The sequence below is a fragment of the Brienomyrus brachyistius genome, chromosome 15 (assembly GCF_023856365.1).
Source record: "Brienomyrus brachyistius isolate T26 chromosome 15, BBRACH_0.4, whole genome shotgun sequence".
NCBI classification, from domain to species: Eukaryota; Metazoa; Chordata; class Actinopteri; order Osteoglossiformes; family Mormyridae; genus Brienomyrus; species Brienomyrus brachyistius.
Genome location: NC_064547.1, coordinates 19,075,424 through 19,101,229, shown reverse-complemented (window position 1 = coordinate 19,101,229; position 25,806 = coordinate 19,075,424). Strand labels below are relative to the sequence as shown.

Genomic DNA, 25,806 nt, shown 5'->3' with positions numbered 1-25,806 from the left:
ATGACGAGCCCCCTGCACACAGGGCTTAGTTTGCGTAGCAGGGTCCGTGTGTTTTTTTGGGAGGGGTAGGATTAAGAGCCAAGGCTGGGGTGTATTAAAAGGCAGAAATACGATCGCTGAATGAAAAAAGCACCTGGGTGGCCCCTGCAGGCCCCGCGCCTGGGGGTCCAGCCAACGGCAATGCTGCCAGGTGCCATCAGACCAGCCTTACGGTGTACAGGGTGCTGGCTGATCCTCCTCTGTGACACCAGACTCTGCTCACTGGCCACTTAGGATGAAGAGTCTGCTAAATAAATAAAGCCACAGGAGAGGTTAAACGAATGAGGCATCGATCTTCAGCCCGCAGCATCACTTTTTCATGAGGACTCCCCTCTCTGGTGTTTGAAATGGAACACCCCGGAACCTCAGGCACTCCGACTCCAGGGGGAAACTCGATCCGGCCCTTGATCTGGGGGTGTTCCACGTCGAGGTGCATGTGTACTCCTCCAAGCATCCAGACAGCGCGCGAGAGCCAGCTTGCAGACCCTCTCCAATAGCTGGACTCAAAAGCAGCCTGACCTTTAAAAATATCTCAGGGTTCCCCTTCACCTCCAGGTGCCAGTGAGCTCCGTAAGCTTCAAGCGCTCATTACGTAATTTAACATTTGGGCTGTTTAAGTGAGGGGCCGCCTTTGCATTGGATTTACAAGGGTTGCCACCGGGCTCACTACTTGAACATTCGCCGGAGCAGTTATTGGGTCGCTTGTAGCCATGCATACGTGGGATGTGCAGAACCCGTAAACAAATACAGAGTAACACGTGCGATCACACACTGACATGTTTCCGCCTGTTGAGAAAAACATGCAGCACATCACATTGACACAGCGCTGTTTTTGAAATGCGGCTGCTGGAATATTCTTGTCATCGGAGCAATAAAACCCCCAAACACAAACCACCACGCCTCTCCCCCCTGACCCGCCCTGCTGCCCCCTCTGCCCCCTCCCCTCCAGCTCGTATAAATAACAGGTCTGCGGTCTGCCAGAGTCCAGAGGCTGGCCGGGATCTCAGGCACAGACAGGCAGCGGGAGGTACACACACTTGAGAGAGTGTCCCACATCAGGTGGTACGCGGGGGCAGACTGCGTGGGGAGCATATAGCCCACCTGGGAAGGAGGGAGGATAGCAGATTAACCGGCAGAGACGAGAATTAAGCTTTGAGATCACTCGAGAGGAGTAAGTTGGCAGGTTAAAAGCCGTACGCCAGCCCAGCTTATTGCAGGAAGGAAGAGGAGTGTGAAGACTAGCCAGAGGGAGTGCAGTTCACCCAGAGATCCCAGGATGAAGCTCCAGGTGGCACTGTGCATGGCGTGCCTGCTGCTGATGGGCTCAGCACAGGACAGAGCCACCTTCCAGAGGGGCAACGACCAAAGGGGGCGCTGCCAGTACACCTTCACTGTCAGCAGCCCCCGGGAGGCCAGCTGCCCGGTGAGCGGCGGGGGGCCTGAGATGGAGACACTGAAGGCCCGGCTGGCGTTGCTGGAGGCGCATGTGAGCCGCCTGGTGGGTGAGGGGCCAGGGGCGGGGCCAGGGACGGGGCCGCGAGATGCCCATGCCCAGGCCGAGCATGAGCGGGCTCAGCTGCAACGGGAGAAGGAGCGACTGGACGGCACTGTGCAGGACCTGCAAGCTCGGCTGGCAGACATGAAGCAGGAGGTGGAAAGGCTGCGGGCCCAACCCTGCCTGGAGGCATTCCCTCAGAGCGCCGCCCTGCAGGACGGAGGCCGTAGAGCAGCCAGCGGTGAGTGTGCCCGGGAGAAATAGCATAGGGCGGGAACATTCCTTGCCCAGTTAGACAATCTGTGATATCTTTATTGTGTGGAATTTACTCAAGAAACATGTCTGTGACATTTCTGAAGGAATCCATTAATCCTCCAAGGATAATATAATCCAGTGCAGGGTCACAGGGATGAAGGAATTACATAATCTCATATGTATAGAACAATAAATTGTGTGATTCATCATGTGATGCAGTACTGGATAAGCAATTAATGGATGGATGGATGGTTACAAGAAAAGCTTAATTTTAAAAGTCTGTGAAGAACATACTTACACCCGGTATCATAAACAGCCAGGATGTTCGTGGCAGTTCCATGACCGATGTCATAGTGCAGTAAGCTAAATGGAAACTCAAAGCTGCAAAAGCTTTGCCTGCACTTATGAAGTTCATAACATTTAAATATGAAACAAGTTCTTGATTGTTGGCCCAAGGTGGAGAAATGGATGAAAATGCAGCACTTAGAACTGCAGGACTACAGGAATGAAAATGATGTACAGTCTAGAGCAGCTGTGGGCTCTTATCCAGAAAGGGCTGTTGCATATGCAGGTTTCACTGCAACTCTCTAATTAAATCACTAATCAGACAACAGACTGGCTGAAGAGTCCTCACACCTGGGTTTGAACAGCTGACCTAAAGGTTACACCGAAAACCTGCACACACACTGACCCTCTGTGGATAAGGCTGGCCACGACTGTTCTATAGAGGGATGTGAATTGAATCTAAAATGGGGTTGAGGCTGCTTTGAATGGAGGTGTAATTTTTTTAGAGGAGGGTAATTTTTCCATCTGTGGGCTATACACTGACAATGTTCCATTAATGAAGATTACTATAACTCAGCGAATGACTGGTATTAGTGATAATCATTTTCCATGCATCATCAGTTTCATCTGAGCAGCTCCTATTTTAAATTAAATTTAGCCTGTGGTAGAAAAATTTAAAATCAATCTCTCTGATAACACAGAGAGTCACTTAGAATAAAAGTCGCGACCTCTCAGTTTGGTGAGTAAAGAAAATCTCTTTTATTCCGGGAATTCCAGCAAAGCGCTCCCATCACACTCTGGCACTCAGTACCAAGTCACCCGGAGCTCACAGAGCGACCAGCTGATAAACCATAACTCCCAATTCCCCATAAGGACGTCTAAGTCCTGATTGGTCACGAAACACCAACTAACCGAGCTCAAACGTATAACAAACACAATTCTCCTGCTCTGTTGGTTCACCTTGGTAGCAAGCTAAAACCCCCCCATCTAGCTCAGTTTACCGGAATCTGTCTCGGCTTCTAGACTCTACTTGAGATATGTATATAGATATTGATCATATGACGTTGAATCACTATTAATGTTTGGGTGTTCCATAGATTAATGATTAACACATTGACGTATTGTCATTGAATCACTGCAAATACATGGGTAACATATGATTAGTATGATTACTTATACTTTTGCATTCCCATGTAACATACTATATATTGTCTGCTGCAACTATTTTATCAAGCTATAACTCGTGCACCAGTTGGGTCAGCTTCGAATCTCTTCCTGCAGGTGGTCCCCCGCCACCCCCCCCCCCCTTGCTCCGTTGTCTGTCTCTCCAAGGTCCGAGCTTTCTTCAGGGTCTGTGGAACTAACCGCAGGCAGCTATCATGAAGTGAGGCCAGACAGCATTCAAAACAATCTCTTCTTGCCTAAGACATAACAGACCCAATATGCCTCCCTCCCGGGCCTACCGATGTCCAATTTTACTTCCACAAGCCTTTATTATGCTAGCTGTGTTTTGGACTCAACAAAATGAATTCCTTCTACAGATGCTACAGCTTATAAACAGTGTTACTAAAGGCTACCTCTGTAATTTTGGCAATCAGTGAAAACCACACACAGTGAAAAGGTAAGTGTTAGACCTTCAGGTAAAATCAGGTAATGTTCCTAATACTCAGTGTGAGGGTAACTGATCATTTCCACAAGGGTCCCACCCCCACCCTGGTGCACCCACCCCTCTGGTGGCTAATAGGGCAGCCATCGACAGCATGATGCACCAGGATGTGCCTCGTGGTGATCTGGCAAGCTTCAGCAAGTTTGGGAGCCATCAGTCGCAACAGCATCTCTGATTACTGCCATCATGGGAGGAAGTGAAGAGCTTCCAGATACAGACAATCAGGAAAGATTAGACTGAGAAAAAAAAACACCGGTACTCTGTGATCTTGCAGTGACGGGTTGCTTTGTTTAGAGCACTGAGATGTTCTTGCCTAACTTGTACCTTGGCCAGCTTGGAGATGGAGGGGCAGAGCTCTGCAGGGAAGCTGATACTTCTGATGTGGTGTTGAGAGATGCTGTGAGTGTCTGGGGGTCCCGCAGGCTCCACAGCAGATGGGCATTCGCTCACTGGAGTCCTTTTCCAGACGAGCTGCCAGCCGCCAGGCACGCAGATATGGGCCGCGTGTCCGGATTGTTTTGATGGTCGGGGAGCTGCTGCATCCGCAGTGAAAGTCCCGTTTGAGGGAGTGCCACTTCCTCCCTCTGCCCACCCCCCCTGGCCCTGACCGGCCGTCTCTGTGTGTCCGCAGGGTCTGGTGGTGCCTCCCCGCTGGTGTCACGGCCCGTGGTGCAGAGTGAGAGGGGCAGGGTGAGAGGTAGGGGCGCGATGCACATTTCAGCCCTTCCTTAAACCCTCTGCCTGTCTAGTCTTGTCCAGTTACTCACTTAGCTGCAACTTAACCCCAAAAAAATTTTCCCTCTTCGTGAAGGAGAATTCAGAGTCCATGCACTTATTTGCTATGCCACCTACTGGCCAATTGTTTCGTCTTAACCTGGCTCATTTTAGCATTCTTAAAGTACACTTGTTTGTTTTTCTATGTGATATACAGGACTCTATTAACAGTTAACTATTTTAAAATAAAGTATAATTTTTCTTAATATGGCTGTTTATTGCCCAAATCCAGTGATATGAGCTATGCTATATCCCAAGCCCGTGTTCAGTCCTTCCGGTGTATGATCCTGATCCTGATCCCTGATCCTCTCCCTGCCTCCTCCCCCTCCCTGTCTAAGATTCAGCCTGGTCACTGGGCAGCCCCGGCTACCAGGAGTTAAAGGCAGAGGTGACACAGCTGCCTGCTTCCCAGCTCACCCAGGAGGAAAGTGAGAAGGACACAGGTAGATATGGTCTCCACACTGCCCCCTAGTGCATAGTCACTAACACTACCCTTCGGTTATTCACTTCACTCTTAAGTGTGCCTTAGTATTGCACATTATCACCAGCCTCAAAGCACCTTTAAGCAGGACCACATGCAAAACAGTTCTGTTTCCCCAGTTGACTTGGTTCTTGCATTAGTGTTTGAGTAAAGAGTGTATTTGCATATGTACACATTTTTATGTCACAAGTGATGGCTATATTTATCAGTTGCAAAGGCATCTGACTCCAGGACTGGTTCAGAAGCCCCCTCTAAGCCCTACTCTACCCCGGCCAGAACTACACCCCCTTCCTCTCTCCCTCCCTGTGCTGATGTATTTTTGGAAATACTTAACAAGTTCTGCTGGCCTCACTAGCCAGATCATCCTTCCAGAGCTGAATACTTCATTCCAGAAAGCTCCTTTTATTTACCATTCTGATAAACACTTACTGGCCTATTACCCATAATGCACTGGGAACTGTGCCTCCATTTGTTCATTACGTTATATTTCTTATAGTCATAAACTTTATATTCTGGCCATGTTAGCTGTCACGTCTCACTTTAACTCCCAGATCACTCTATCAGGTTTCCCTTCCTCATGCCACCCCCCCCCCCCCCCCCCCCCCCCCCAGCTTCATTCGGAGTCTCTGTTCCTCTATTTAAGGTTGTGGGGAGCTGGTCTCAGTGAGCCAGCCAGTTTCTCACCGCAAGGCAGACAGCATTGCAGGGAAGTACGGGGTGTGGATGCAGGACCCGGAGGCGCCCCCTGGTGGCCCATACGGGCCGCAGATGGTCTGGCGTATCGACACCATCGGCACAGATGTGCGGCAGCTGTTTGGCTACGAGGACATGAACCAGTTCTCCCGCGGCTTCCCCACTAAGGTACTGCTTCTGCCGGATCCCATGGAGAGCACGGGGGCCGTGCTGTACCACGGCTCCTTCTACTACCAGCGGTGCCTGAGCCGCACCCTCGTGCGCTACGACCTGGCCACTGAGACTGTAGCGGCACGCCGCGAGCTGCCCCACGCCGGCTTCCACGGCCAGTACCCCTACTCCTGGGGCGGCTACACGGACATCGACCTGGCCGTGGATGAGCAGGGCCTCTGGGTCATCTACAGCTCCAACAAGGCCAAGGGCAACATCGTGGTGTCCCAGCTGGACCCCAAGAGCCTGGAAGTGAGGAGGAGCTGGGAGACAAGCGTGCGCAAGGCGGCGGTAGCCAACGCCTTCATGATCTGCGGCCGACTCTACACGCTGGCTAGCTACGCGGCACCCAACACCACCATTAATTACAGCTATGACACGGCCACAGGTCAGGGCAAGGTCATCGCGGTGCCCTTCCAAAACCGCCATGGCTACAATAGCATGGTGGACTACAACCCCTCCCACAGGAAGCTCTACGCCTGGGATAATTTCCACATGATCAGCTACGGCGTGCGGCTAGGCAAGCTGGATGCCAAGTGAAACTCATAAGTGCAAAAACACAAAAATGAGTGAATGTGAACAGGCTCACTAGCTGACACGCCCTTTACGCCACATCAGACAGCACCCCCCACCCTCCCCCAAGCTGACATTTCTCGTGTCAAAAATTACTAAGCACACTTACCCATATTCCTCTGCAGCTTGATAGAGTGAGGCTGGCTGTCACATGTCATTGCGCAGCTTTGATCAGCCGCTTCCAATCTCCCGAGACCAGGGCCTGCGCTGGAGGCTTATTAAAGCTAGCTGTCATAGGAACCGATCTCTCGCAGGTCTCTCGTTTCACTGGGATGGTTTTCGCTGTGGCACGGTCCGAGATGAGTTATTTTTCTATCATAATCTTTGATCAGTTGTTGTCTAGACGGCTTATAGGGAAAAACAGATCACCCCAGGGTCCTTATTCTGGGCTGCGAGGTGGCTCAGTGAAGAACATAGTAGCCACACACCTCCATGGTAGGGGGCTCAAACCCCTGGGTACATCTGAATTTGCATAGTTACGCAGTACATACTGAATTTCATCACTTTTTCAGCCATTAACGCAGTCCATACCCTTTGCTTGCACGAGAACAGTGTGCATGCAATCGGATCCACTGCAGTCACTATTTTGTACACTACCTGACCCGGATGTTTTCCAGTTGACCCCCAAGAAAGTTAAAGATTTTTCATGAAAACATATGCATATTCCAGTCAACTTATGTATGGCGGCACTTTTTCTGCCAACTGGACAATAATTTCTGAGTAAGCCACATTCTTCGCTGCTCCAGTGGCCTTGTGGGATAGCCTTAAGTGTACCGTTCACCTACTGTCTTGTCCATACTGAGGATTCAGACATTCTGCTTACGTCGCATACTAAATTTTGCCTACTAAATAGCAAACAAGTACGTGATTTTGGACACACCCCCTGACTCTGAGTCTGTGTGTGTGCAGTTTGCATGTTCCATGAATTTGTGCATGTTTCCTCCCACAGTCCTAAAACGTGTCACTAGGCAAATTGGTCTCTCTAAATATCCCACAGTGTGTGAGGGCTCTGCGGTGGACTGGCATCCTGTACAGGGAGAACTTTTGCTTTGTGCACTTTGCTGCCTCCAATAGGCTCCAGGCCAACTGCTACTGGATAATCGATTCGAAGATGGATGGATGGATGTTGGTCTGGCTAACATTTTATTCCAGCATGCGCACAGTCCGTACTTGATGCAGCGTTTTCTCACCATATCATTCACTATATGTACTAGATAAATACATGTAAATGACTCTCCTCTCCCATTTTTCCACTCAGTCTATAGCTGAAATTAATGTTTTTATGTGTGTATAATAGTGAATCAGATATATTTACATTCAAAGTTGAATAAAAAAAAATAAAAAATATATATATGTGTACGACAGGCTTGTTTTATCTACACAGCGCAACCGGTTTACTTAATGAACACTCAGATCTTACAGCACATACACAGTAACGATAAATCACAGCTATCGCTGCTGATGTTGAAACTTAATTTTAGGAAAATGGTGCTGAAACCTCCATATTTGTATGACGTTCCTGAGCCAGGGACACATTCACACGGGGAAAGCAGAGTTTGCTGATTTCTGTGTTATAGATTCACACAAGTCCAGCTTGTAAACAAGCAGGAAGAAATTTTGTCCAAGCAGAAGCAGCAATGATGGAACTAGAGCCGGAGAAACAGGGAGACATTTGCAGACACACTGTGGGCCCTTGTGCTCATACAAAGGGCAAGAACAGGGAGTAACTGTCCATAGATAACTCAGCACGGATGTGTCATGAATATGAAAAACGGGCTCTGTGCTTTTACAGAATGTGATTCAGTGGAATGCAGCGTATGATTTTTTTACAGAGTTTTTCTAGTATTAACAAGCTAAAGTTATTTCTAGAATCAATCTAGAGACTTAAGAAAATGTTTTTACCAACAGCACCCCCTAGAGGATCACCAAAGGCTTTGCAACAACTTTAGGGGAAGCAAAAAAAAAAAAAAACAAACAAACCAAAGACAAATGGATGGTTGGCCAGCAGAAGATGTCTGCTACAATTATGCATCCTCTACAGTCGTGTTGAGGTTTTTCCCGGCAAAAATGACCAAATCTGACCAGTCATCAATGCGCACATCAAAGACCATGCAGGAGCCAGAGAACTCATAGCAATTTTCAAATTATTACTGCTAAGAATAACAAACACCTCATTCACCTAAAGTTTCATTAAACAACTAAATATTCTTTAAAACTATAAAAAAAATAGCCACAAAAACTGTTGTAGCTTATATTTTAATTCCTATAGGAGAAATTCCTTTTTGGAAGGAGAATGTGATATTGGAAAAGAAGCAAAAAACATTTCACCATTATTTTGTGTCTACATAATTCATTTTTAAAAGAGATTAAGATTAATATGTTTAAAGAGATTAATAAATACAGAATATGAATATTCATACATTTCTGCAAATCCCCTTAAAAGGCAATACTGTACCTCATTGGTTAAGACAGGGGATGTAGTCTGTGTGCAGAGGTGTTGACCTTGTCTACCTCTGCATCCTTTTAGGCTCATGGCCAGTAAGCCAGTCACCACCAGTCATGCACCTCTCCCCAGTCCTTCTGGAACCTTTTCTCCACTGTAGGAGACTTATTTTAAAATTATACATCCTATGAACTTAGTAATTATAAATCATTCCACCCCTGATAGCTGCTATTCTATACATACTGTAATACATGGGATAAATGGAATTTCCCAGGGTAAAGCTTATTTTTCTGTAATCAGCGTACATTTACACCATGTGAAGGAATGGCTTTGGCACATACATCCTCCAATTGCTGAGGGAGGCCAAGAGGTCCGGAAAGTTTATTCGGGCACAGACAGTTGCTACCACTAGGGCGGCGCCACTGAGAGCGAGCAGCAATGGCAGCCTCGAAGAGGGGGACTCTGGCACGGCCCGGGTTTTCATCGGCTGGGCCACCCGCTCCCACTGCGTGAGAATGGCCTGCCGGGCCCCCGCCCACTGACCTGGTCCGTATAGCCGGTACTGGTACGGGGTACAGGGCCCCAGCAGGACGCTGAGACCGAGGCGAGGATCCCGCAGCAGCAGCCGGAGGAGCTTGGGCCGCACCCCAAACTGCTTCGCCAGTTCATCCATGTAATAGACGTAGTCCACCTGGATGGTGTGTCTCTGAGACTTTACATACCTGAGGTAAGAGGATGAAAAGAATATAGCAAAGCTACATGCAAAAGCCGGCTACAGGAAGAACAGATTTTACAAAATATAACAAATATGGATAAAAACAATTGATTTTAAGCTACATTACTTCAAGTTCAGCATCTGAGAGCATCGGTACTACTGAACTGTAGAGGAGCAGAGCGTTTATATGAAAACTCTATATATAAATATTTGAGATGAACTGTGAGAATAACAAGTTTCTAATAACATTGTATAAAAGGGGAATCACATTTAGGAATATAAATGACCTTTTCTCCATCCTTTCCTTGGTTACGTTGATGTCCTTCAACATTTTGTTCACTGGGGGAAGTTTGTTCAGCCCTGAGGAGAAACGTCCAGCATAAACTGAGGACACTAACCACAGAAAGCACAGGACAAACACTCCTTAGGACGGAACAGGGAAACTATGAAGACTTCAAGCCATCTGTGGTGGCACCTTTGAAGATGCGCGTAGCCCATCGTGCCTGCATCTCTGAAATGGGCATTATGGCCCCCAGGGGCTGGATCAGCCCGATGATGGCCAGCGTGGGTTGCTCTAGTGTGGGGGGGAAGACATATTTGTAGAGCGAAGTCTTGTTCTCTGAAACCGAGATGACAGACGAGGGGAGGAAGGGAAAAGAGAAGCTGTATCCAGTGGCGAAGACCACCAGGTCGATGTCCTCCTCCACCGTCCCATCCTCGAACATCACGCTGGAACCCTCGATCCTGGACACGTTGGTCTTCACCAGGACCGTGCCAGAAAGGATGCGGTTGGGCAGCTCATCATTGACCATGGGGTGTTGGCTGAACAACCTGGAGGAGGCAGTACCGATTCAGAACCATCATCTGTGAAATGCTGACCATTAATGACATGTTTAAATTATAGCTGTGGACATGTTTGTGCAGCCTGACACTAGCAATTTTACTCTGCCTTAGCTGCTATTTACTCAGTAGTACAAGCACCAGCACATTTCTCGTCGGTTTTGCTTTAAAAAGCCCTCCGATGGAGGCACACCTATGCTTGGGTTTGATGGAGTACAGCTTGTGGTTGAATCTCTTGTTAAGTCTCCTTTCGCTTATCGTGGATGTGACAGTAATGGGCAGAATGGCCGACAGCATGTGTGTGAGCCTGCTGAATCTCATGTCCATGGGGAATCCGTTGTCCCCCACACGGTTCAGGATCCACGAGCCCCTCCGCGTGCTGAGGAACACCTGTGAGCAAAAAAAGAACCTGGTAACTTCTGCTCTGACGTCAGCTCTACGTGCTTCCCAGCAGTCCCAGCTCCAGTGATGCCACCCCACATGACTGCTTACCAACCAGATCAGACGTCTGGTCATGGTTTCTATCAGCAACACTACCTATGACATGTTTAATGTGATTGTATTGGAGTCGGCGCGGTGGTGCAGTGGAGAATTTTACTTACACAGAAATGCACTGAGGGAAGAAGGATAAATGAGTAGTTCAGGTAGATAACCAATCAGATTGTAGAGGAGGTGGGTCTAAGCAACTAGAGGAGGTGGGACAAGCCAATCTGATGTCTTGGTCCTGCCTCCTCTAGTTACATGGACCCATCTCTTCTACAATCTGATTGCTTATCTCTCTGTCTGGACCAGTCATTGTTCCTTCTGCCCTCAGAACATTTTTGTGTAAGTAAAACTCGCACAAGCATTGCTTCACACCTCTGGGACCAGGGTTCAAGGCTCCATGTGTGTGGAGTTTGCATGTTCCCCCTGTGTGTGTGGGTACTCTGGTCCCCCCCCCCACTCCAAAAACACACTAAGGTGAATTGGAGTTACCAAATTGTGTGGACTTGTGTGATTGATGTGTGTGCGACTAGTGATGAGTTGGTGACCCATCCTCGGTCATTCCCTGCCTTGCACCCATAACTTCCAGGCCAAGTGGAATAGGACAAGCGAGTACAGAAAATGGATGGATGGTTCTAGGAACAAAGGACAGATGGCTACAATTCTAAAGACGAATCCATGTGAGAATACCCACTTAGGAGCATTAGGAATGAAGCAGCCCCCCTCCAGTCAACCCCTACCTGCTTGGCCACCCTGCTTAACTCCACAGCGATGTCGCCCCCAGAATTCCCAATCCCGATCACGACCACCCTCTTCCCCAGCCATTCATCGGGAGATTTATAGTCTCGGCTGTGGAACCACTTCCCTTTAAAGGTGTCTATTCCTGCAACAAGATGTCCTATTAGTGATAGGTTTGTGGTGTTTCAATTTCGAAAAAGGCAAAATAAGTATTTACGAATGTACCACAAAGTAAAATGTACATTTTTTAAGAATCCAGATGAGCAAAGATAAAGTTAGTTGATTTACAATGAAGATCAATAACACAGCCCATGGCAGAACATACTTCAATGGTAATTAACATCTAAAGTCTAATGAAGTTAAATAAAAGTAAGTAGGTTCTTCTGTGCCACTCCAAAGTACATGCTCTCTGTAACTGATTAAACTTGTTATTTCAAATGTTCCCCAAAATATTACTCAACAACATTCAAAGTTTCATAGCTCAATGCCCAAATGTTCTGCAATATGTATGGCAGCACAATTAGCAGCACAGTAAGTTTACCTGGGAAATCATTCAAAGGGATGTGTGGGGACGCATGGTGTCCTATACAGACGAAAATAGCATCAAAGATGTGCTTCTCCTCCTGGCCCTGTCTGTTTTTGGTCACCACGTCCCACTGGCCCGAGCGAGCGAAGTCAGGCCTTTGACGCACACTGCAGACGCTGGTCTGAAACAAACACCTTAAGAAGTTGGATCCCTACTGAGGTCCCAGCAGGTGGTTCATCAGCCATTTGATACAGGTGCTTCAGTTGACTGACGGCTTTTTGTGTCTTTAAGAGACAGCGGGCTCAGGGATTGTCTATCCTTCCCATACTCGAGTGGGTTTTCCCACACACATTATACAGAGTTCTTCAAACGTGCTTTGACCATCCCTGGTCGAGACACTGTTCAATGTAAAGGGAATCTCGACTTGACGCTCTCACCTGGAGGCGGACGTGACGGAGCAGTTTGAAGTGCTCCGCATACATCCGGAAGTAGTCCATGATGAGGGAGTTGTGCATGTAGTTGGGGAAATGGGCAGGGATGGGGAAGTCGCTGAAGCTCATCATCTCCTTGGAGGTGTTGATTATGACGGACTGATAGATGCTAGCCCGGTCCTTCTCCGGCTCCTCCTGAAAGGGTGCAGGAAGTATGATGAGATACCGAAGCTAAACACATGGCTGGGTGGAAGAGTAAAGAAATTAGGGAAAAGGGTAGTTGCCAAAATGCTACTAAAAGAATAAGCAAAGTTAATTCTTATGAACCTGCTAAGGCTGCCTGTGATAGCAGGTCAAACACCTGTTTTGTGTTTCTGTAGGTGAAGGTTCAGGAAGAAGATAAGGTCAGCTGAGCAGCATGACAAGTTTCTGATCACATGGCATATCAGTCACACAAGAGAGCTTACAATAAAAAATGCTAATAATACAGATTCACTGATACTCCTACAACAGACCTTTGATAAACTAAGGCAAGGTTCCCGGCCAACTCGAGCTCACCTTGAACCTCCACAAGCCCCCGATGTCATCGCTGCTTTCAAAGCAGACCGGCTCCAGTCCCTCGTCGAGGCAGCACTTGATACAAGTCAGCCCTGAGATTCCCCCTCCAATCACGGCAACGCGGCGAGCCATGCTATGGAGGGCCAGAAGACAGGAGGGACTGATTCTGCAGTTTGCCAAAATTATAAATTACTCCTGGTAAACCCACTAACTGTACAAACTAAATGTAATCAATGTTATGCGTGACTTTGCCGAAATATATGATATAAATGCCCAATGAGGAAAAAGACATTTTAACTTTGGAGATCAACACTGTCAGAAAAATCACAGCTGAAATTCTTTTTCCAACTCTTTCCACAGATATCTGGGATTTTGGACACCGGAGTTGATCTATAGTTAATTAGAAACACTAACTGTACCAGAAGGTTGTCATGCCTGGCTTGTCCGCTCCTCGTGTGTGCCACGCCCCCTGATTATCCACGTGTGCTTCCCTGATCTTGTCCACTTATTTTCGCCCAGTCCCGTCTATTTCAGTCCATGTCTTGCCTTAGTTTCTTGTCCGTCATTGATGTTTGTCCATGTTCAAGCTGCTGATCTGTCCTGCCTGTCCCGTTCTATAATAAATCCCCAGTTTTCCCCGTACTTTGCCTGCTTTCTGCCCGCTTGCCTGCCTGTACGTTCACCCGCTCAACGGCGTTCATGACAGATCATGACAAACTGGCCTCCATTCTTTACAATAAAGCCCATCATCTCAACAGTGCTTGTAGTACGGCTAAAACATTAATAAAAGGTGTATTGTGATGCCTAGACGTTAGTAATCTGTATAAATTTAGTGTATCCTTATGTTTATGAAATGTGTCCGACTTTAATCTGCAGAAAGCACCACACGCCACCTTTTTTAACTTGTCCATCCGATAGTATCTCCTCTTTCAAAAGATATTGTGGCTACTGAGCTGCCCCTTTCTTGTGCCTCCGTGATTTACCAAAAGTCGCATGTGGAATGTTTTGCTAACCAAAGTGCTGCAGCAACGAGGCACGGTGGCGTAGTGGTTATCGTTGCTGTATCACAGCAAGAGGATCCCGAGTTCGGCCCCCGGTCCTTTCGCTGTGGAGTTCACACACTTTCCCAGTGTTCTCGTGGGTGTCCTCCCACAGTCCAAAAGTGTGCATGTTAGGTTGATCAGTTACTCTAAGTTGGCCCTGTGTGAGTGTACTCTGGACTGTGTTGGTACCTGGCCAGGGTTGGTTTCTGCTTGTGTTCATTGTGTCCAAGAGGCTCCATGACCCCAGTTGGGATTAAGTGGTTACAGTGACAGATAATGGAGAAGCAGGCAAAAGGGCAAATATATACACCAATCATCTAAAGCCCTTGTGATTATTGCACATGCACCATATAATCACAACAATGTTGTGATATCATGCAGCCCTATTTTAAACTGTGAAAATGTTGCGTCTTTAAAATCCAATTGCAACATAATGGAAGCCACTGCATATGTAGTTGGTGTATTTCAGTCACGACCGAGAAACAGTTCTCTCCATCTGCAGCCTATCTGAGTCCCTCAGTCAGAAAAAGAAGGAGACCTGAAAGGGTAGAGAGACGCTCGTTCAACGACTCATTCACCAACTCGTTCATTCCTTCTGGTCTCTAGAGCCTCCCTGTTCCTTCAGTGCAGGCATATATGTTTGGACCGAGGTTTGTTTGCAGCCAATCATATGCTCGCTTACAGCACGCCCTTGCATGCCTCACTGGCTCTCACTGGCCACAGTCGAGGAGGGAAGCAGCAAGTGGGAGAACGAAAATAACAAGGGTGAATCTCAATACCAAGAATGCAAAGACCGTACTGGTGGTCTTGCTAACTTGCCTTCCAAGAACCAATGTAGGGCGCAATGAATGACGGGATTGGTCTCGTTCGTCGAGGATGCAATGGATGTATCCTAAGTTTTACTTATGAAGCTGAAGGGCAGGGTTGCCAGGTTTGGTCAGCTGGCTGGAGTGAGATTTTCAATTCTACGCACGTCTACGCACGTCTTTCTTTGTAGTCTGTATGATTTGCGAACTGCTGTAAAGCTAATTTTAGGTTTATAATGGAATAATATAGATTTGCTGTAAGAGTCTGAAATCGTGTCACGCCAGATGCTTGCGAGTTGGCGATCCACTTTAAACTCACCGAGGAATTTATGTTACTACTCTATTATACGATTTGTCTCGCAAAACCCCCTTATTGCAGACGACGTTTGAAAGACGTAATCATTTTACTTCACTGGCCACCGACTGATTTTCGCAATAAGAAAAGCGTACATATTCTGCATACTTTATATGTTACACGGCAAGTTAAAACGACAGCTTCTGCATTCACTTCCCTCCCATGCAGTTACATTAACACACGGGCAGTTTAATTCAGCAGATCTACACCCGGATACTATAGAGAAGTGATAACGAGACCATGAACAATATGAAAAGGCGGATATAATGAATCCAGTCTGATGATTTGTCAGAGCATCGATCTGCTGTATTAATCAAGGCAGCTTTTGCGTGTCTTACCTACAGATCCTTGGCTTTTTCGTTGCAAACTTTTCTCAAATAAATCTGTCCTGTAGCCGATCGTACAATTGATTATAATATTGCTCGTGCTGCTCCTTAACTAAATACCGGAGTTGAACTTTGAGCGAGTCATATTTTATGTAATGAAAAAAACACATGTGGTTACTCTGGGTTATTTTGACGAGATTACGTTATCGGTTAAGATAAAGCTTGGTTGAACTTGGGTCTTTAATCCCTAAGCTCCATTATAAAAGTTCAATGTTCAAAGTGTTTTTTTTTGTGACTTCAGTTTTTCTTCTTTTTGTTTGGTTCCATTATCCTCGCTGAGCTGTCTTTAACTTTCGTTATTGTGTAACAAATGGCACAAATTGAGAAGATAATGTTTTCAACAGTACTTCCAAAAAAGTTCAACATTGCGGCGAAGAAAGGACACTTGCGCGGAATCAGGAGCGAGGAGCGACTTTAATGGAGATGCTAAACTCTCAGTGATTAAGAAATAACCCTCGTCGCTACTTCCAAGGCGACAGACAAAAAAACGTAGTCAAAAACAGGCGGGGGTCGGGCGATGTGCGTCGGAGATCGGAGGGGGCAGTCAAGTCTCAGGGTCTCAGGGCGAAAACAGGGTGCAGGTAACCAGGCAGACAGACAGGAATAAATCAACAACGTGATGCACGTGCCTCGTGGTGATCTGGCAAGCTTCAGCAAGTTTGGGAGCCATCAGTCGCAACAGCATCTCTGATTACTGCCATCATGGGAGGAAGCAAAGAGCTTCCAGATACAGACAATTAGGAAAGATTAGATGGAGAAAAAAAACACCGGTACACTGTGATCCTGCAGTGACGGGTTGCTTTGTTTAGAGCACTGAGATGCTCTTGCCTAACTTGTACCTTGGCCAGCTTGGAGATGGAGGGGCAGAGCTCTGCAGGGAAGCTGATACTTCTGATGTGGTGCTGTGAGAGACGCTGTGAGTGTCTGGGGGTCCCGCAGGCTCCACAGCAGATGGGCATTCGCTCACTGGAGTCCTTTTCCAGACGAGCTGCCAGCCGCCAGGCACGCAGATATGGGCCGCGTGTCCGGATTGTTTTGATGGTCGGGGAGCTGCTGCATCCGCAGTGAAAGTCCCGTTTGAGGGAGTGCCACTTCCTCCCTCTGCCCACCCCCCTGGCCCTGACCGGCCGTCTCTGTGTGTCCGCAGGGTCTGGTGGTGCCTCCCCGCTGGTGTCACGGCCCGTGGTGCAGAGTGAGAGGGGCAGGGTGAGAGGTAGGGGCGAGATGCACATTTCAGCCCTTCCTTAAACCCTCTGCCTGTCTAGACCTGTCCAGTTACTCACTTAGCTGCAACTTAACCCCCCCAAAAAAAACACATTTTTTCGTTTCCCTCTTCGTGAAGGAGAATTCAGAGTCCATGCACTTCATTGCTATGCCACCTACTGGCCAATTGTTTGGTCTTAACCTGGCTCATTTTAGCATTCTTAAAGTACACTCGTTTGTTTTTCTATGTGATATACAGGACTCTATTAACAGTTAACTATTTAAAAATATTTATAAATAAAATTTTATTTATTATATTTTTATTTTTTTAATTGTTTATTGCCCAAATCCAGTGATATGAGCTATGCTATATCCCAAGCCCGTGTTCAGTCCTTCCGGTGTATGATCCTGATCCTGATCCCTGATCCTCTCCCTGCCTCCTCCCCCTCCCTGTCTAAGATTCAGCCTGGTCACTGGGCAGCCCCGGCTACCAGGAGTTAAAGGCAGAGGTGACACAGCTGCCTGCTTCCCAGCTCACCCAGGAGGAAAGTGAGAAGGACACAGGTAGATATGGTCTCCACACTGCCCCCTAGTGCCCCCTTCACTCTTAAGTGTGCCTTAGTATTGGACATTATCACCAGCCTCAAAGCACCTTTAAGCAGGACCACATGCAAAACAGTTCTGTTTCCCCAGTTGACTTGGTTCTTGCATTAGTGTTTGAGTAAAGAGTGTATTTGCATATGTACACATTTTTATGTCACAAGTGATGGCTATATTTATCAGTTGCAAAGGCATCTGACTCCAGGACTGGTTCAGAAGCCCCCTCTAAGCCCTACTCTACCCCGGCCAGAACTACACCCCCTTCCTCTCTCCCTCCCTGTGCTGATGTATTTTTGGAAATACTTAACACGTTCTGCTGGCCTCACTAGCCAGATCATCCTTCCAGAGCTGAATACTTCATTCCAGAAAGCTCCTTTTATTTACCATTCTGATAAACACTTACTGGCTTATTACCCATAATGCATTTCTTATAACCATGAACTTTATATGATAGTTTCTGGCCATGTTAGCTGTCACGTCTCACTTTAAATCCCAAATCAGTCTATCAGGTTTCCCTCCCTTATCTCCCCCCTCCCTGTCACGCGGGTTGGACGGGTGCGCTGGGCGAGCGTAGCTTGTGCGGCTCGTAGAGCAGTAAAGAAGCAAGCCACAGGCAGGAGACGGGACGAACGGGGTTTAATCAGGAGATCGGGACAGGAAACGTAGCACGGTAACGGACTTCACCAACAATGATCATTCTCAATGACAGACAAGGGGTTAATGCACATCAGAGACTTAAATACACGGAACTAAGCAGAAGAGAACAAGACATTACTGAGCACGATCAGGGAATCACACGTGGGTAATTAGGGGGCGTGGCACACACGAGGAGCGGACGGGCCGGGCATCATACTCCCCACCAGCTTTATTCAAAATCTGTTCCTCTATCTAAGGTTGCGGGGGGCTGAGTGAGTGAGCCAGTTTCTCACTGCAAGGCGGCATTGTAGGGAAGTACGGGGTGTGGATGCAGGATCCGTTCAGTACATACTGATCTCTTTTTTGGCAAATAATGTAATACGAATTACATTAAAATTCGTTTGCAAGAATTTTGCAGAATATATTGCTGAGGTTTTTCCCGGCAAAAATTACCAAATCTGACCAGTCATCAATTTTCACATCAAAGACCATGCAGGAGCCAGAGAACTCATAGCGATTTTCAAATTATTGCTTCTGTTAAGAATAATAAACACATCATTCACCTAAAGCTTCATTAAACACCTAAATATTCATTAAAACTATAAAAAGAATAACCACAAAAATTGTTGTAGCTCATATTTTATTTCCTTTACAAACTACAGGACCAGAGAAATTCCTTTTTGGAAGAATAATGTGATATTGGAAAAGAAGCATAAACATTTCACCATTATTCTGTGTCTACATAATTCATTTTTTAAGAGATTAATAAGTACAAATTATGAATATTACAGGAAGAAAATAAGATACTGTTGTTACATTTGCTGACTTACACAAGATTAACATTTTATGTCAAGCTCATTTTTAATGGTAGTGTGGAAGTAAAAAATCTAGTTACTTTACCTTCTTTAAATTCTGTTCATTCCAGGCATGAAGTAAATTTCCCTGACATGACTTAAGGTAAAATTCCTTTGGTTAAGAAACCCCTAAACAAAGTAAATGCTCACGTTTCATACATTTATGCAAATCCCCTTAAAAGGCAATACTGTACCTCATTGGTTAAGACAGGGGATGTAGTCTGTGTGCAGAGGTGTTGACCTTGTGTACCTCTGCATCCTTTTAGGCTCACGGCCAGTCAGCCAGTCACCACCAGTTACACCCATGCTTGCTAACCTCTAACAACATTTCCCCAGGTTAAACAATACAATGCAATCAAGTACATCAAACCATATCTCACCATATATTTGGCCCATTAATCTATTTCATTACTACACAGTCATTAGACCATATGATCCTTTTTAAATTGCACATCATATGAACTGAGTAATTATAAATCATTCCCCCATCTGATTAGTTTTCTATACATACTGTAATACATGGGATAAATGGAATTTCCCAGGGTAAAGCTAATTTTCAGTGTACTTTTACACCATGTGAAGGAATGACGGCACAAACATCCTCCAATTGCTCAGGGAAGCCAAGAGGTCCGGAAAGTTTATTCCGGCACAGACAGCTGCTACCACTAGGGCGGCGCCACTGAGAGCGAGCAGCAACGGCAGCCTGGAAGAGGGGGACTCTGGCACGGCCCGGGTCTTCATCGGCTGGGCCACCCGCTCCCACTGCGTGAGAATGGCCTGCCGGGCCCCCGCCCACTGACCTGGTCCGTATAGCCGGTACTGGTATGGGGTACAGGGCCCCAGCAGGACGCTGAGACCGAGGCGAGGATCCCGCAGCAGCAGCCGGAGGACCTTGGGCTGCACCCCAAACTGCTTCGCCAGCTCATCCATGTAATAGACGTAGTCCACCTCGATGGTGTGTCTCTGAGACTTTACATACCTGAGGTAAGAGGATGAAAAGAATAGAGCAAAGCTACATGCAAAAGCCGGCTACAGGAAGAACAGATTTTACAAAATATAACAAATATGGATAAAAACAACTGAGTTTAAGCTACATTACTTCAAGTTCAGCATCTGAGAGCATCGGTACTACTGAACTGTAGAGGAGCAGAGCGTTTATATGAAAACTCCATTCATAAATATTTGAGATGAACTGTGAGAATAACAAGTTTCTAATAACATTGTATAAAGGTTAATCACATTTAGGAATATAAATGACCTTTTCTCCATCTTTTCCTTGGTTACGTTGATGTCCTTCAGCATTCTGTTCACTGGGGGAAGTTTGTTCAGCCCTGAGGAGAAACGTCCAGCATAAACTGAGGACACTAACCACAGAAAGCACAGGACAAACACTCCTTAGGACGGAACAGAGAAGCTATGAAGACTTCAAGCTATCTGTGGTGGCACCTTTGAAGATGCGCGTAGCCCATCTTGCCTGCATCTCTGAAATGGGCATTACGGCCCCCAGGGGCTGGATCAGCCCGATGATGGCCAGCGTGGGTTGCTCCAGTGTGGGGGGGAAGACATATTTGTAGAGCGAAGTCTTGTTCTCTGAAATTGAGATGACAGACGAGGGGAGGAAGGGAAAAGAGAAGCTGTATCCAGTGGCGAAGACCACCAGGTCGATGTCCTCCTCCACCGTCCCATCCTCGAACATCACGCTGGAACCCTCGATCCTGGACACGTTGGTCTTCACCAGGACCGTCCCAGAAAGGATGCGGTTGGGCAGCTCATCATTGATCGTGGGGTGCTGGCTGACCAACCTGGGGGAGGCAGTACTGATTCAGAACCATCATCCGCGAAAGGCTGACCATTAATGATAAAACTTTAGTTACAGCTGCGGACATGTTTGTGCAGCCTGACACTGGCAATTTTACTCTGCCTTAGCTGCTATTTACTCAGTAGTACAAGCACCAGCACATTTCTCGTCGGTTTTGCTTTAAAAAGCCCTCCGATGGAGGCACACCTATGCTTGGGTTTGATGGAGTACAGCTTGTGGTTGAATCTCTTGTTAAGTTTTCTTTCGCCTATCGTGGATGTGAGGGTACTGGGCAGAATGGCCGACATCATGTGTGCGAGCCTGCTGAATCCCATATCCATGGGGAATCCGTTCTCCCACACGCGGTTCACTATCCACGAGCCCCTCCGCGTGCTGAGGAACACCTGTGAGCAAAAACAGAACCTGGTAACTTCTGCTCTGACGTCAGCTCTACGTGCTTCCCAGCAGTCCCAGCTCCTGTGATGCCACCCCACATGACTGCTTACCAACCAGGTCAGACGTCTGGTCATGGTTTCCATCAGCAACACTACCTCTGATTGTTTGTTTTAGTTAAAATCTTGAGAAGATCTTGGTGATGCTGGGTTCCAATTCTAAATAGGTAGCATCTTACGCTCTCAAGGCTGTGGGTTCGATTCCTGCCAGCTGAGTCTGTGTGTATGTGGGGCTTGTAGGGGGGAGTTACCAAATTGTGTGGATTTGTGTGATTGATGTGTGTGCGACTAGTGATGGGTTGGTGACCCATCCTCGGTCATTCCCTGCCTTGCACCCATAACTTCCAGGCCAGGTGGAATAGGACAAGCGAGTACAGAAAATGGATGGATGGTTCTAGGAAAACAATTGTTACAATTCCAGGTTGTTCCAAACAGTTGGCTACAATTCCAAATACGAATCCATGTGAGAATACCCACTTAGGAGCATTAGGAATGAAGCAGCCCCCCTCCAGCCAACCCCTACCTGCTTGGCCACCCTGCTTAACTCCACAGCGATGTCGCCCCCAGAATTCCCAATCCCGATCACGACCACCCTCTTCCCCTGCCATTCTTCGGGAGATTTATAGTCTCGGCTGTGGAACCACTTCCCTTTAAAGGTGTCTATTCCTGCAACAAGATGTCCTATTAGTGATAGGTTTGTGGCGTTTCAATTTCAAAAAAGACAAAATAAGTATTTATGAATGTACCACAAAGGAAAATGTACATTTTTTAAGAATTCAGATGAACAAAGATAAAGTTAGTTGATTTATGGTGAAGATCAATAACACAAAAAAGTCAAATAAAAGTAGGTTAAAAGTGACTGCTGCTGTAATTCTCCTTCTGTGCCACTCCAAAGTACATGCTCTCTGTAACTGATTAAACTGGTTATTTCAAATGTTCCCCAAAATATTACTCAACAACATTCAAAGTTTCATAGCTCAATGCCCAAATGTTCTGCAATATGTATGGCAGCACAATTAGCAGCACAGTAAGTTTACCTGGGAAATCTTTCAAAGGGATGTGTGGGGACGCATGGTGTCCAATACAGACGAATATAGCATCAAAGATGTGCCTCTCCTCCTGTCCCTGTCTGTTTTTGGTCACCACGTCCCACTGGCCCGAGCGAGCGAAGTCAGGCCTTTGACGCACACTGCAGACGCTGGTCTGAAACAAACACCTTAAGAAGTTGGATCCCTACTGAGGTCCCAGCAGGTGGTTCATCAGCTATTTGATACAGGTGCTTCACTTGACTGACGGCTTTTTGTGTCTTTTAGAGACAGTTGGCTCAGGGGCTGATTTGGTTTTCATGCTCCTACCATGGATCTGCATTCAGTCCATGAGGAACCCAAATTTCAACTGTGTCTCTTTTCAAAAGTGCCTGGGAATGTAAGGCACTAGTGCCAGCCAACCCATTGCCTTCTGAAGCCAATTTTACTTGGTCTTAGATGTGGGGCACCGACTGTGAAACTTGCCTTGGGTGGCAAATGTGCTTTGACCATCCCTGGTCGAGACACTGTTCAATGTAAAGGGAATCTTGACTTGACGCTCTCACCTGGAGGCGGACGTGACGGAGCAGTTTGAAGTGCTCCGCATACATCCGGAAGTAGTCCATGATGAGGGAGTTGTGCATGAAGTTGGGGAAGTGGGCAGGGATGGGGAAGTCGCTGAAGCTCATCATCTCCTTGGAGGTGTTGATTATGACGGACTGATAGATGCTAGCCCGGTCCTTCTCCGGCTCCTCCTGAAAGGGTGCAGGAAGTATGATGAGATACCGAAGCTAAACACATAGCTGGGTGGAAGAGTAAAGAAATTAGGGAAAAGGGTAGTTGCCAAAATGCTACAAAAAAAAATAAGCAAAGTTAATACTTATGAACCTGCTAAGGCTGCCTGTGATAGCAGGTCAAACACCTGTTTTGTGTTTCTGTAGGTGAAGGTTCAGGAAGAAGATAAGGTCAGCTGAGCAGCATGACAAGTTTCTGATCACATGGCATATCAGTCACACAAGAGAGCTTACAATAAAAAATGCTAATAATACAGATTCACTGATACTCCTACAACAGACCTTTGATAAACTAAGGCAAGGTTCCCGGCCAACTCGAGCTCACCTTGAACCTCCACAAGCCCCCGATGTCATCGCTGCTTTCAAAGCAGACCGGCTCCAGTCCCTCGTCGAGGCAGCACTTGATACAAGTCAGCCCTGAGATTCCCCCTCCGATCACGGCAACGCGGCGAGCCATGCTATGGAGGGCCAGAAGACAGGAGGGACTGATTCTGCAGTTTGCCAAAATTATAAATTACTCCTGGTAAACCCACTTACTGTACAAGACTAAATGTAATCAATGTTATGCGTGACTTTGCCGAAATATATGATATAAATGCCCAATGAGGAAAAAGACATTTTAACTTTGGAGATCAACAAAGTCAAAAGAAAAATCCATCCATCTTCCAAACTTCTTATAGTACCGTGTCTGGAGCCTATCCTGGAAGCAATGGGCATGAGGCAGGGAACAACCCAGGATGGGGGGCCAGCCCATCGCAGGGCACACATGCACAATTTAGCAACTCCAATTAGCCTCAGCATGTTTTTGGACTGTGGGGGGAAACGGGAGTACCCGGAGGAAACCTCACGACGACATGGGGAGAATATGCAAACTCCACACACATGTAACCCAGGCGGAGACTTGAACCCGGGTCCCAGAGGTGTGAGGCAACAGTGCTAACCACTGCACCACCATGCCGCCCCCAAAAGCAAAATCAGAGTTGAAATTCTTTTTCCATCTCTTTCCACAGATATCTGGGATTTTAGATACCGCAATTGATCTATAGTTAATTAGAAACACTAACTGTGCCAGAAGGTATGATTTTAGCTGGTATCTACATATAAACATCTATATGATGTTCTTGCACATAGGATGCATGTTATATATTTACATTTCAGGTAAAACTCCATTTATAGACACGCTACAAGAAAAAGCAGGAGTTTTTGAAGAACACTAGGACTTCTCGTTTGATGTGATGGAGAGAAGGATGGTCCCCAAACTGGCCTCCATTCTTTGGAATAAAGCCCATCATCTCAACAGAGCTTGTAGTATACCTAAAACATTAATAAAAGGTGTATTGCGATGCCTAAACGTTAGTAATCTGTATAAATTTAGTGTATCCTTATGTTTATGAAATGTGTCCGACTTTAATCTGCAGAAAGCACCACACGCCACCTTTTCTAACTTGTCCATCCGATAGTATCTCCTCTTTCAAAAGATATTGTGGCTACTGAGCTGCCCCTTTCTTGTGCCTCCGTGATTTACCAGAAGTCGCATTTGGAATGTTCTGCTAACCAAAACACTGCAGCAACGAGGCACGGTGGTGGTTAGCGTTGCTGTATCACAGCAAGAGGATCTCGGGTTCGGTGCCACGTCCTTTCGCTGTGGAGTTTACACACTTTCCCGGTGTTCGCGTGGGTTTCCTCCCACAGTCCAAAAGTGTGCATGTTAGGTTGATCAGCAACTGCGTGCGAGTTGGCGATCCTGGTAGAGTATCACTTTAAACTCACCGAGGAAATTATGTTACTACTCTATTATACGATTTGTATTGCAAAACACCCTTATTGCAGACGACGTTTCAAAAACATAATCATTTTACTTCACTGGCCACCGACTGATTTTCGCAATGAGAAAAGCGGACATATTCTGCATACTTTATATGTTACACGGCAAGTTAAAACGACAGCTTCTGCATTCACTTCCCTCCCATGCAGCTACATTAACACACGGGCAGTTTAATTCAGCAGATCTACACCCGGATACTATAGAGAAGTGATAACGAGACCACGAACAGCATAAAAAGGCGGAAATAAATAATCCAGTTGGACGGCTTGTCAGAGCATCGATCTGTCGTATTAATCAACACAGCTTTTGCGTGTGTCTTACCTACAGATCCTTGGCTTTTTCGTTGCAAATTTTCCTGAAAATTAACCTGTTCTGCACTTCATAACGACATTGCTCGTGCTGCTCCTTTTTTAAATACCGGAATTGAACTTTGAGCGAGTCATATTTTATGTAATACTGATCAGTTTGGGGCGAAAAAAGCACATTTGGTTACTTCGACGAGATTACGTTATCGGTTAAGATATGGCTTGGTTGACCTTGGCTCTTTTTGTCGCCAAGCTCCGGCCATTACTACAGTATAGCTCAAAGTGTTTTTTGTGATTTCATTTTTTCTTCTTTTTTGTTTGGTTCCATCATCCTCGCTGAGTTGACTTTTCCTTTCGTTACTCTGTGACCAATCTCGCAAATTGAGAAGATACTACGTTTTACAACATAAGTTTTTCCAAAGGAGAGAAAAAATGTATTTTAAATTACAATGAAATTTCAGTAATTAGTTATTTCCAAGTTTTTTTTATAAGTTAATCCCAAAAACAAAGATGATACTA

The 25,806-nt window shown here is 46.4% G+C and overlaps 2 protein-coding genes and 1 long non-coding RNA gene across 19 annotated transcripts in view; 1 reads left to right on the top strand and 2 right to left on the bottom strand.

Annotated features, from left to right (window-relative positions):
- Positions 1–1,021: 1,021 nt before the first annotated feature.
- On the top strand, positions 1,022–7,830 carry myoc (myocilin). Its single transcript, XM_048977119.1, has 4 exons — positions 1,022–1,775; positions 4,372–4,437; positions 4,853–4,957; positions 5,639–7,830. Exons 1-4 carry the CDS (start codon positions 1,316–1,318, stop codon positions 6,436–6,438), a joined length of 1,431 nt encoding a protein of 476 aa, XP_048833076.1. The 5' UTR covers positions 1,022–1,315; the 3' UTR covers positions 6,439–7,830.
- Positions 2,810–4,377, bottom strand: LOC125709075 (uncharacterized). The gene is made up of 2 exons (XR_007382600.1): positions 4,065–4,377; positions 2,810–3,944 (listed from the first exon to the last, which is right to left on the bottom strand). It is a non-coding gene; the product is annotated as an uncharacterized LOC125709075 (long non-coding RNA).
- An 881-nt stretch (positions 7,831–8,711) lies between the features above and the next one.
- The window catches only part of LOC125709061 (flavin-containing monooxygenase 5-like), a 31,491-nt gene continuing 14,396 nt past the window's right edge, over positions 8,712–25,806 (bottom strand). For 6 of the 17 annotated variants that reach the window (XM_048977110.1, XM_048977105.1, XM_048977103.1 and 3 more), the window contains 9 exons: positions 23,483–23,615; positions 22,930–23,118; positions 22,376–22,541; positions 21,862–22,004; positions 21,094–21,290; positions 20,535–20,890; positions 20,347–20,419; positions 19,980–20,067; positions 8,712–9,548 (listed from right to left, as the gene is read on the bottom strand). In XM_048977110.1, coding sequence (XP_048833067.1) covers positions 9,222–9,548; positions 19,980–20,067; positions 20,347–20,419; positions 20,535–20,890; positions 21,094–21,290; positions 21,862–22,004; positions 22,376–22,541; positions 22,930–23,118; positions 23,483–23,614 — 1,671 coding nt within the window. In that variant the 5' untranslated portion in view covers position 23,615 and the 3' untranslated portion in view covers positions 8,712–9,221. Of the gene's footprint in view, positions 9,637–9,916; positions 10,461–10,662; positions 10,860–11,692; positions 11,836–12,231; positions 12,398–12,653; positions 12,843–13,205; positions 13,339–15,747; positions 16,532–16,634; positions 17,015–18,857; positions 20,068–20,346; positions 20,420–20,534; positions 20,891–21,093; positions 21,291–21,861; positions 22,005–22,375; positions 22,542–22,929; positions 23,119–23,482; positions 23,616–25,303 lie in introns of those variants that run through there. The other 11 variants (XM_048977112.1, XM_048977100.1, XM_048977109.1 and 8 more) reach the window with 10 other exon arrangements.

What these genes read in the sequence shown, in the direction of transcription:
- myoc (XM_048977119.1), top strand. Translation starts at nt 1,316, where the DNA reads ATGAAGCTCCAGGTGGCACTGTGCATGGCGTGCCTGCTGCTGATGGGC. An exon ending in AGGCCGTAGAGCAGCCAGCG is followed by an intron (nt 1,776 to 4,371) that starts GTGAGTGTGCCC and finishes GTGTGTCCGCAG; the next exon opens with GGTCTGGTGGTGCCTCCCCG. An exon ending in TGAGAGGGGCAGGGTGAGAG is followed by an intron (nt 4,438 to 4,852) that starts GTAGGGGCGCGA and finishes TCCCTGTCTAAG; the next exon opens with ATTCAGCCTGGTCACTGGGC.